Source organism: Pseudophryne corroboree, chromosome 6, assembly GCF_028390025.1.
Source record: "Pseudophryne corroboree isolate aPseCor3 chromosome 6, aPseCor3.hap2, whole genome shotgun sequence".
Taxonomy (NCBI): Eukaryota; Metazoa; Chordata; class Amphibia; order Anura; family Myobatrachidae; genus Pseudophryne; species Pseudophryne corroboree.
In genome coordinates, this window is record NC_086449.1 from 598,784,201 (window position 1) to 598,796,280 (window position 12,080).

General features: G+C 41.8%; 1 protein-coding gene across 2 annotated transcripts in view; it reads left to right on the forward strand.

The window, feature by feature from the left end:
• FBXO38 (F-box protein 38) overlaps positions 1–1,661 on the forward strand; it is a 178,448-nt gene extending 176,787 nt beyond the window's left edge. For both annotated transcript variants that reach the window (XM_063928016.1, XM_063928017.1), the window contains exons 21-22: positions 71–184; positions 356–1,661. In XM_063928016.1, coding sequence (XP_063784086.1) covers positions 71–184; positions 356–534 — 293 coding nt within the window. In that variant the 3' untranslated portion in view covers positions 535–1,661. The remainder of the gene's footprint in view (positions 1–70; positions 185–355) is intronic.
• Positions 1,662–12,080: the final 10,419 nt, after the last annotated feature.

Sequence of the window (12,080 nt, forward strand, 5' to 3'; positions counted from 1 at the left end):
CATCTGAATCTAAAAAGCTGTACATTTGACCTTAGAATGTTAACTATGTGTGGACTTATTGTACCCTCAGGGGTTGTGGATGGTGCTCCCTACTCCATGATCACAGACTTTCCATGGCTGCGCTCACTCAGAACTGCTGAACCAAATAGCTATGCAAGATACGACTTTGAAGATGATGAGAAAAGTAAGTTAGTTAATACATTGGTTCATAAGTTAGCAGGGAATAAGCCACAACAGTTGTGGAAATGCTTCTGTATCCCAACAAAGGTGTTGCTTTTGAGTACTACTGACATGCACTCTCCAGAGAGCCATATCATTATTATTAAATTCAACATACTGTCTTTTCCTTTATCAGCTACAATATATGCGCCAAGGAGAAAAGGCCAGCTCTCTGCTGACATCTGCATGGAGACAATTGGTGAGGAGATCTCTGAGCTGCGGCAGATGAAAAAAGGGGTGTTCCAGCGAGTTGTAGCCATATTTATCCATTATTGTGATGTTAATGGAGAACCTGTGGAAGATGACTACATATAGGAAGAAAATGTTCACAATCAGTGTGTGCGTTTTATCTCCTCTAGCTGTTCAGGCTGGAGACACGGCAAGAAAGGGCATGATCTATTGATAATTAACAACATTTGACATTGGATGCCTTTTTGTCGCAGACTACCCACCCCGTCAAAGGTCAGGCAGTTATCGTTTTGAAGACCAGCAAAGTCAAGAGTCCTCTAAGGCAGCTCAGCAACCCCTGGTCTTTCATTTTCCCACTGACATTGCGTCTTCCTATTAGCTTGGTTACAATGTTAGTGATGTTTTCAATAAGACAGTGATGCCGTTTACAACATATTTGAAATTTGGTTTGCTACCATAGTTTAAAAATGATAGTACACATAGTCTTCGTACATAGGCAGTTCCCTTATCCATCTGGTAACCAACAGTAATTTTCATAATGAAATTTCTATTGTATATCTATTTTCTATAGCATTCTAGCTATGACCTAAAACAACGGAGATTCTTCATTACAATCTAGCTGCCAATAATAAAAAGGCTTTCAGTAAATAATCACGGTAAACTATTTAGAGCTCTTCAGTCAATGCCATGTTAGAGAATATATTAAGATCAGGAAGACTTTGTAAGTGTCTTGGTGGCTAAGCTGAGTGGATTCAGTGAACCATTTTATAGATGTGGTGAGTAACTGAGGCCTTAAAATAATGTCCAGTTTGTAAAATATTATTATTCTTAAATAATACACATACTAGTGAACATTTCATTTTACAGTTACCTGCTGTCATCCCAGCGAAGGAGGATGTGTACAAATAAGTCACCATTTCGGGTGCCACAAGGGCAACATGCCAAGTATGCAGTATTGGTAGCCCTATGGGTAATAAGGGGTAATAGTAATTTGTTAAATGCAAAACAGAATATTTAATTTTTTTTTTTTTTTAGTTATAAACAATTCTTTGCACTGAACTGAAGTAGCCACCTGCAAGGCAAATCAGATTTAAAGGGGGACTGAAAAAAGTTTGTATTTTTTTGTATTTTTTTCTAATTGCAGAGCAGATTGTAAAATGTGTGGCAGATGCCTTCTCTGGATTTTTAATGTTACCTTCTACATGCTCCCTGTAATAAGAAAGCATTGAGTAAAATCTCATTGAACTGTTAAATGTAGTGTCGTGTTTTAATCCTGAATCATCTATGACGGAAAAAAAAAGGTTAAAGTTTTTTTTGGGATTAATTTTCTAAGGATTAGTCACTAAGGTTTATACACACAGACACAAAAACATATGTATAAATACATGAACATATATCACCATCTGTCAAAGGTCATGTAATGTAAGACAGGTCAAATTTGTCATAGTAATGGGTATCGTGTGCTATTAAACACCATATTAATGCCACTATATTTTGCAGATGAAGTGAACACGTCAGTAAGTACAGTATGTTGTATTAGCAGCTTGTCACTGAAAATATACAACAAATGCATCACAACAAACCATGTCGTAAAATGATACTAATTAAAAACAATATGGTAAAACAAAAACCAATTTCTTCACAAAAATATAAAAATAATCACACATGAGCTTCATATTAAACCAAACAAAATACATTATACTGCATAGCAGTGGTGGCCAAACGCAGACCCAGGCACTCCTAAACAGTTCATGTTTTCCTGACCACCTGTGGATCTTTTACAGTGTATCCATTGTTAATAAATACACATGTGCAGGAAAACATGAACTGTTAGGGGTGCCTAAGATCTGAGTTTGGCTACCGCTGATGTACATTGGACAGTGGTTCCCAAACTCAGTCCTCAGGGTAACCCTAATGGTCCAGGTATTACAGATAACTATGCTTGAGCACAGGTGACTTAATTAGTGCCTCATTAATTTTGATTAAATCATTTGTGCTCAGGCATGGATACCCTTAAAGCCTAGAGTGTTAGGGTACTTTGGGGCCAGAGTTTGGGAACCCCTGACATATATTGTAGGGTAAGCGTGTCAGCTTTGGATATTTTAGTTACAGTATTCTGCCTGGATTAGTAATTGTCTGCAGATGACTGAACTGTTGTTTCCTGCTAATACGCCTAAAACAGTCATTGCTCAAGGTCTTCGGAGATTGTTACATATTTGCACAAAGCGTGTTGATAAAAAATTGCATAATAATCTAAACATTTCTAATAAACATCAAAGATCTTGATAGCATTTCAAACTAGAGACAGGTTAAAAATTTACTGTGGATAAATAAAATGGATATTAATGACCTGATGTATGTAGCTGTTCTACCCGTTCTTTGCACAGGAGTTTCTGATTGTCACGGTTGTAAATATAAATGAATGTTAAAAATGTGGCAAATCTATAGAGATGTAAATTTGAGACATCTTCATGTTAGTACCGTAAATATTAATCCATGGTTCTTGGCTTTAACCGAGGAGCACCCACCCATAGCAGATACAGTAAAAAGTGACAGGACCATTTTTGTAGTTTATTAAATTCTACCCACTGGAGGTGCAATCCACATTTTGCTCCGATTGTCTGTTTGGCCGTTCTCATTCACACAACGCAAGCCACGCATCAGTAATGACATCATTATGTCAACCCCCTTTTCATCCCCTAAGGGGAGGTTTATTAAACTTTTAATTACGTAGTTTTCCTATTTCCCACCTGAATACCTATGTTACATTTCAGCTTCCTAACGTATCGAGAAGTAAGAGAATTAATGAGGAGTCAGTCAATGAGTGGGTGAGTAAGGGCTTTCGCATTTATATATAGATATACAGCAAAGAAGCAAATGAACACCATCTGTAGACAGTCATTAATTTGCCTTTATATAGGTTAAAATAATCCTGGCACATACAAAACGTCAGAAATATGTCTACATAGAATTCATACAAAGGGGGAGATGTACTAAGCCTAGGAAAGTGATAACATGGAGAGAGATACCAACCAATCGGCTCCTGTCGAAGTCGAAAAATATTGCAAGACACACAGCACGTACAAACTACACACAGATGGCCTCCGTGCGCGTACTTATTCTGCCGTGCGTGCACATATTCGCAATTTGCGTATGGTCGCTCCCGCGGTCCTGCGTATTAGCGCGTGGTATGAGTATTTACGGTAGTGTTTGTAGTCGCATGGAAAAAGCCATAAAAAACACATTACATATTTAGTCCAAATAGTGCACAATGTACACACAGTCTCCCTGCATCACACCAGCAAGTTACAATAGTTTAAATGGTATCAGAACATAAGGTATTCACCTTGACAGGATAGGAGGGGACAGAACAAGGTTATAAGGTGGTGTTTGGTATCCAGCTGTAGGGTATTTTAAGGGCAATATTCCGGTGTTGGTTTGCAGAAGATCGCACGCTCCTGCGAATAGTTATGTGCAGGAGCAGAATATAAATATTAACTCTGTTTACTGTACATTTGGTATGCGGCGGGAACCCAGAGAAGACCACCTGCAAGTGCACCTGGAACAGACATCGCCCACCTATTCAAACCAACCTATGACCTCTATTGTACTGTAAATGACCATCCCTGTGTCCAATGGACAAAGAGATTACAGTATCCACTGTTAGGTTTTGGAATATTGTATAAAAGAGCCAGCTGCATGCCCGGCCACACACAGACTCTGAAGGTCATCTACCTTGATGACTGAGGACCAGACTGGGAAGCGCAGGCGAAACCAAACACGTATGTACCATTGATTGTAGCCATTCTTCTATTGTATTGTATTGTTTATATTGTAACCCCCGGCAAGTAAAGAACCGTTGGTGGGTTAGACCCCAACCTAGTTTTGAATTACAATTGGTGGTGTGTCCCATTTCCTTGCTAAGGTTTAAAGCGTATTTACAGCAACTCGGGCTGCTGCATTGTGCTAACAGCGTATAGGCCTGTGTACGCAAACTGTGTAGTCACTACGCCCTTTCGGCGTACGTATGCAGAGTGCGTACACTGTACGATCTTGTGTACGCAAGGTTTGTGAACAATATAAGGGATAAAGGTTAATTACAGCGGCCGCAGCAGCTCAATATTAAAGTGTATCAAGTGTGTTTAAAGTATAAGCTTTTTAGTCCTGTATGTAAACCGGCGTTTACAATTGGGGGCTCCTCTGGTTTTTTCACATGCTCACAGCCTAACAGGTCATAGCAGACTTAATCTATCAGCAAAGGGCGGAAAGTTATCCTACGTAACCTTTTCCTGGTCGGTGGATGTGCTGAAAACCCTATTGGTGTGCTGTTAGATAGCGTCTGCTCTGTCTGGGCTGCAGAGGTGCTGATAGAACCCGTAAAACAGGAAAAAAGCTACTTAAAAATCTGTGAATTTTTTTTTGCACCAAAAGCGTACACAAAGGGCACCGATACTTTGCATACTCTCTCACATTGTTGCCGCAACATTTAGATTGCTAGATTTGTTTAGATCTGTGTGAAATCGGATACATTTGTTGCTATATAGTTAAATTTTAAATAACAGTAAGGGTAAAGACACAAACGCAGGTCTGCATAAAGGGTTACACAGAACAAGTTGTGTCTAGTGGGCAATAGTAGTTAGTATTGCTCACATTTTTAGAGTTGTGGGATTTGTTTTTTTGCGGACGCACGGTTTTGTACACGTGTCTCGGACAAAGTACAGGACTGCGCACGCAGCGTAAAAGACGCACGGTCGCGTGTTTACGCAAAGTGCGTAAGAGTGCGGACGATAAGTACAAATTACACGATAGTTTTGTTCAGTTAAAAGGTGGGACAGTAGCCATGCTACAATAGCACATGACTATCCGGTTTCAAAAGCAGATTAGTATAAAACTTTTGTTTAAACTGTCAATCAGAACGAGTGAAAATTTTCTGTACAGAAAAAAAAAGCGTATTTGAATGAGTGAAAGCGGGAGTGAGTGGGTTGAACCCCGGAATTCGGGATCCCGACGTTCGGTACACCAAGTGAGTGGAGGCTTGGCGGCGTGAGGCGGCTGACTCATGTTAGTATAGATTGGAATACGTAAGTCGTGAGGAGACTTACACAGGAGCATGGTAGGAAATTGTGATTGTGACCCATATAGTTTTGTTGATACGCTCCGGCTGAGGTTTCGCAGCTTGTGATTCAATTCCAGTGGTCGTAGGGCGGATAGGTAACAAGTACCTATACGCTGTGCGATTGGACTGCATGTTTGTGGGTGCGATACATAGCGCAACTTGATACCCTTTTTACGAGCTTTTGCGTAAAATCGCGGTATCATTAGCGCTGTATAGAGCATACGCAAGTGTGATTTGTGTACAAGTGCATAAAGGGAGTTTTCGCTGGTCTCTCTCAGGAAACTCTCCAACAACAGATATTTACTGGAAAAGGTAGTCACTCCGAAAAAACTTCCAGTAAATATAGGTCAAAGTTGGGGCCCTAAGTTGGGTACATCACCTTCGCTATCGACAGTGTATGGTTGTACTGGCCAACGTGGGCGAGAGTGGGTGAAAGCGCTTGGAGAACTTTCACCGTCGGCTTATATTGAGTATTTTGGTGTTTGTGGGAAAAGACCCACAATTATGGGAGCCAGTTGCTCAACTAAGGGACGTATGGTAGCCAGGGTTCAGGTTGAAGAGCCGTGGCCCAAGGGGTCAGTGAGGTTTATTATGTGTGGAAAATATGGTCCACACGCTGAAGTTTATTGTGACGAATGGGTACGTATGACTGACAACGATAGGGTATCATTCCCTAGGGTGGGCAGCTTTGAACCAGAGGTACTGCAGAATGTAGGCAGTAAAATATGTCTGCTTAAAAACAGAAAACCAAGGATTAGACATAATGATTGTTTAAAACTGTGGCAACAAGAGGGGGAGATGCAAAGGGAACAAACTCGCAAAGCAAGTTCCAAACCTAGCAGGAATGAGGACACAAACACACCATTATCGACACAGGTCGAGAGGGAAGAGATGGCTACAGTCAATGGTATATCTATGAATGATAGTAGAATGCAAGAGAAATGTATTAACCCTAATTTTTGCCAGATGTATCCTGTTTTGAAGTCTTCAAGGTTATAGGTCACAGGAAGATGAAGGACCCAGCCAAATCGCAGCTCTCATTCAGGCAGTCATCTTGCAGGAAACTCAGGTGGGGCCTGTCCATCCAGTTAGAGCAGTAACAGTATTCCCCACTGAAATAACTGGTGAGGTCACAGCTACCGGTAAGTGTGAGACGGGTCATTGCACAGAGACAACAGCACCTTACAGCAAATAGATTAGGAACGGAATGGTAGGATTAAATCCTGTATTGGAAATAGTAACTCCCAATGGGGGAACCGATAGTCAGGGAGAAATCCTCACCAGGAATAATGCAATGTAATCATTTCAGAATTCCTCGATCCCCGGAAGCATTTAGCCAAATGTCAGAAGTTTATCAGAGATCTGGGTAATGCTCATGAACCAGCTATCAAAGATTGGCGGTTATTTTTGAAAGCGTGCCTACCCCCTAATATTGTCACCCAAACATTTATCACTGCCAAACATTTATCACTGATTGTAGATTAGAGTCGGATAGTCCTATGACTGACGGAAACAATCAGGAGAATGTGGAACGAATTAACAGGCAACTAGAGTTGTATTTCCCCACCACTGTTAAGTGGAGAAGAATTTTCTCCATAAAACAGAGAGAAAATGAAATGGCATCTGAATATTTTCATCGGGCTCTGCAAATAATGGATAGATACATTTGGGGTATCAGATACAGGGAACGATGCGAATTACAGGGAGTTGGCTGTCTCTGTGCTAATGGACGGGCTCAATAAGACCGTAAGGGACAGGGTACAAACATCTTTGCCTAATTGGAGAGGGGTCACAGTAGCTTGTCTTAGAGAGAGTGCGCAATTGAACACCACAAGAATATTGTTAGGCGCAGAGAACAACAGGAGGAGAGGCTGAGGACGGAAAATATACAGGCTCTTGCAGCAAAACCTCATCAGCCTAAACCCCAACACCCTATTGGTAAGAAAAGACCGATAATATGTTACATTTGTAGAAATAAAGGGCATTTTGCCAGAGATTGTAGGAGTAGTAGGACACACAGTCAATATAGACCCCCTAGACAGAAAACACAAGCCACATTATTAAACACATAGACGGGATCAAGGGACATACAGTAAGGAATCACAAGCCATATAGAAAACACAGATTCGGTTAATGGGAAGAACGGAATAAATGCAACTTTACCCTTTTGACAAAACTTGCTGGGATTAAGATGAGGCCTCTAAACTTTTGCTTCTTTCTCTAGCAGAAATGGCCCCTGATTAACTTAACAGGAGTTCTGTTAGATATGGTATACATATAGCGTGCTCCCGCCCAGGAAGTACAAAGTATGTTAGATACCCACTAAGACTAACGTTGCATTTCACTGTTCTAGATACATGTCCATCACAGGTAGAGAAAATTATCTCACAGATACCGGGTTCCCTATGAACTTAGGATGGACAGGATACTGGATTGATGGCTGGGATAGTCCCAGTAGAGATATAACACAAAAAATTTTTTGTAAGGGTATAGACCTAGTAGAGAATCACTTCCCCATAGTGCCCAATCCAGCTGTCAAATTTTATAAAATCCTCTTTGCCTCTACAACTTATCTGTTACTAACCTCTATGTGATTTTTCTTCAACGTTTCCCCTCATCTCTTACATTCATCGACAGGAGGGTACAATACATGGACCCGATTACAGTTCAAATGCTACATGCCTACTCGGTCCTTCAGTGTTCTGCCCAAACCCAGTAAATCTCACCAGCATAAGGACACCAGTATTAATGAAGTGTGCCTGGTCATGCACAAAGGGTGGAGAATGAGAATACTGGTGAAGGCAGACTGTGTACAGACACAGATATGCATGATGGTGTGACAGCCTGTTGGTGAATGCCAAACCTGACATTTTCTTTTTTTTATTTACTATTAATCCCCTCTCTTCTCTCATCCAGAGACTGTTTACTTCACACAACTGATAACACACGATAGTAAATTAAAATGCAAAATTTGTGTTCCCTACAGGAAAGGGCAGTCTGGAGGGCAAAGAGATATGGCCAGGAGTCCTCAGGACTTTGGACAGGTGGACAAGGTAAGCCGGTGGCCCCCAGAGCATATCTTCCAAGTCTAGCTGAGGTGGCACACGGTCTGACTCATCTGGGCAAAGAGGGTATGTGCAAGCAGGTAAGAGCCTACTGGTGTGCACCAGGATTCTCTTCTCATGCAGGTAAGAGAGACATGTTTTACTTGCTTGAGGAAGAATATTGGTAAGACCATACCAACAGAGCCATCCCATATCCCTCCGACAGACGGACCTTTTCAGGTAATACAAATTGACTTCATACAGTTACCACCCTGTAGGAATTTGAAATATGTGTTAGTTTGTATTGATGTAGTTTCTAACTGGGTAGAAGCGTTCGCTGCTGCCACAAATACTGCTACGTTCACTGCAAAGAAAATAGTGCAGGAATTTGTGTGTAGATATGGTATCCCTAGAATGATTGAAAGTGATAGGGGTACCCATTTTACAGGTGAAGTCTTTCAGGTTATGTGCAAACTGATGGGAATTAATAGTAAGCTGCATACTCCGTACCGGCCACAGGCGAGTGCAAAGGTAGAGAGAGTGAACAGCACTATTAAGAACAAGCTGAGCAAAATGATGGCTGAAACTGGATTGTTGTGGCCAGAAGCATTGCCACTAGTGTTGTACAGCATCAGAACCACTTCCAGGTCTCCACTTAACTTATCACCCTTTGAAATTATTTTTGGTCGACAACCTCATGTAATGATAGACCCCCAGGATGATTTGAAATGTAATAATGAAGTGACTGTGAAATATTTGGTTGGGATGAGCCAGCAGCTGAGAAATCAACAAAGAAATCTAAAGCTGGTGATTCCTGACCTACCGAACAGTAATTGTCATGACATTGAGCCTGGGGATTATGTGATGATTCGAAATTTCTTACGCTCAGGTTGCCTCATAGACAGGTGGGAAGGACCATATCAAGTCTTGTTAACCAGCACAACAGCATTGAAGGTCGCCGAAAGAGAGACTTGGGTCCACTCGTCCCACTGCAAGAAGGTCGCTGACCCGGAAGAGAACTCGTGACAAAGTAGTTTGGTAACTGGGTGTTCAAAGTGAACTGTGTGTTCAAAGAGCAAGGCAAAGAGAACCTCGTATCACTAGAGTGTTTGTTCCAGGAAAGATGAGAGGCAGGACTGTTGAAAGGCATCTGAGCACAGAGAGCAATAAGATCCAGGACGGTTGTCGCACCATTTTCTTTTTCACCTCCTCTGCATTTTCCTTTCTTTTCTCCTTATTTTCCTTCTTTCCCCTAACGAAATGGATCTATCACAAGAGACTGCGTTTCGGGTTCTGCTAGTAATTCTGTTTTTGATCAGGACAATTTGCTTTGGTGAGGGTCCCAGAGTGGTCGAGCAGGGATCTGGAATGGGTTCTGATGGTGAGTACGAATTTGTAGGATCTCAGAAGCAGCACATCACTCGAGTAAAGGCTGGTATCCGTAAGCGCTCTGGTAGTCATGGTGCTCGGAGGCACTGTGAAGGGTTATTGTCTGATGAATATTGTATTTGTAGGAATTGTGAGAATATAGTCGAGGATGGGTGCTTCCAGAGATGTCAGTCCAACCTTAATATCGACATGGACCGCCATCCGTTGAGTGATTACCACTCACTAGTGGGTAAGGTCTTAAACCAGACAGAATGCTGGGTGTACTCACAGGTACCTCAAGGTCAGAGTAAGTCAGGATTAGTACCATACCCTTTAGCAATAGATGAGGTACTCGAATTACGGGGTGGGAGACCGGTGGACAAGAAATTCAATATCTCTAGGCCCCCTAGTTTGAATCTCCACCTGTATCATGTAAACAGGTACTTATTGTGTTTTAATATTTCCAATTACCGAAAACCAGGAAATTGGGAAGTGACGTGGAATAACCAGACAATGACCTTTTCACACAGAGCTGATAGGATACCCATAGACTCTGAACTTGTAAGCCAAATAGCCAACAGTGGGAGGTATTTTCGTTATAGGTATACCCATGGATGCAAGACCATGTGGGTTAGAAAAGTATCGTCAGGGTATTGTGCTCATATCATCCAGCCCGATACTTGTACTGAGCAGATGGGAGAACTAGGGATTGGTTTCTTTACTTGGAAAGTTTGCAATATGGTGATGTTACATTTTGTCCCCTATGTTCTCCCAGATGATGCCTATTTCATATGTGGGAGGAAAGCGTACAAGTGGCTTGCCCCGAGCTCTGAGGGATTGTGTTATATTGGGAGAGTACTACCAGAGGTCATGACCATAACCCATGATAAAATGAAAGACGTTCACCGCAGTGCTCAGGCTCCTTATACTCATACTCACTATGAACACATCAAGAGACACCTCATGGATAGGGCAGAGCACGCAGCCTCTGATTTGATCCACAAATCCACCGGGATTCAGTTCCTTCTCGCATTAGACATCACCCGTACTGCCAGAGGAACTATAAATTATAGGTATATCCATACGCTAGCGAACTTGATAGATAATATCACTGAGATGTATGATGACACCTTCAGGTATATGGGAAGGGAGTTACAAGCCTACAAGAAGGAACTGATCCAGCACAGGATGGTCCTTAATTACGTCACAGCCGTGACAGGTGGGTACTGTGTTACTCTGGCAACTCAATATGGTGTGAAGTGCTGTACGTATATTATGAACAGCACTGACGACCCCACGGAGATCATCAATCAGAAGATGAACGAGATCTTGCAGTTGAAGTGCGAGTTCAGGAGGAAGCACAACCTTACCTTAGCGACTGTGAGTAATGAACTGACCGGCTGGGTCTCATGGTTGAACCCACGCAAGTGGTTCTCAGGTTTAGGAGATTGGGCTCAAAATGTCATTATGAGTGTGGGGAAGTTTCTCCTTTGTATCATGGGAGTCATCATAATTATTGGTTTGATATTTAGGTGTGTTCAAATTCTAACGCGGCGCAAACACGGCACAAATTTGAGTCTAAGGAGCGAGGGCGCTGTTACAGCAGCAGATTTAATTTATGATCCATCCATAGAGACAGCGTTATGATAAGGATTGCAAATGAATTTCATGGCCTGTTTCTTTCACCCGTTTTCCTTTGTCCCCCCTCTGCCCAGATACATCCAACCGGAAAAGACCTCAGCCCTACCCAAAATGTTTATGTGAATGTATTTTTATATATGTGTCTTATCTTCATCTCTTCAACATCCAGTTAATGGCACACATAGTCGACAGGTGATATCCACATATACTAGCACTCACATATGTTCCCTCTCCATGTTTCATCAACTAAATGTGCACCCCATTTGTTGGAACAAGAAACCGAAAATTGCTCGGTAGTGTTTGTTGGCCCATTTACAGACCCTTAATACGAGATGAGAAGGATTTAATGTATACTTCGCAATACCTCGAAGCTTATTTAGAACATATACGGCACGATGATACATGCCCCATAGACATGGATTCATACATACATGCTTTTTACTACCCCACTAGGTCATACTTTTCCCACCTACAACTCTCCTCCGATTACCCAAGCTTCTATA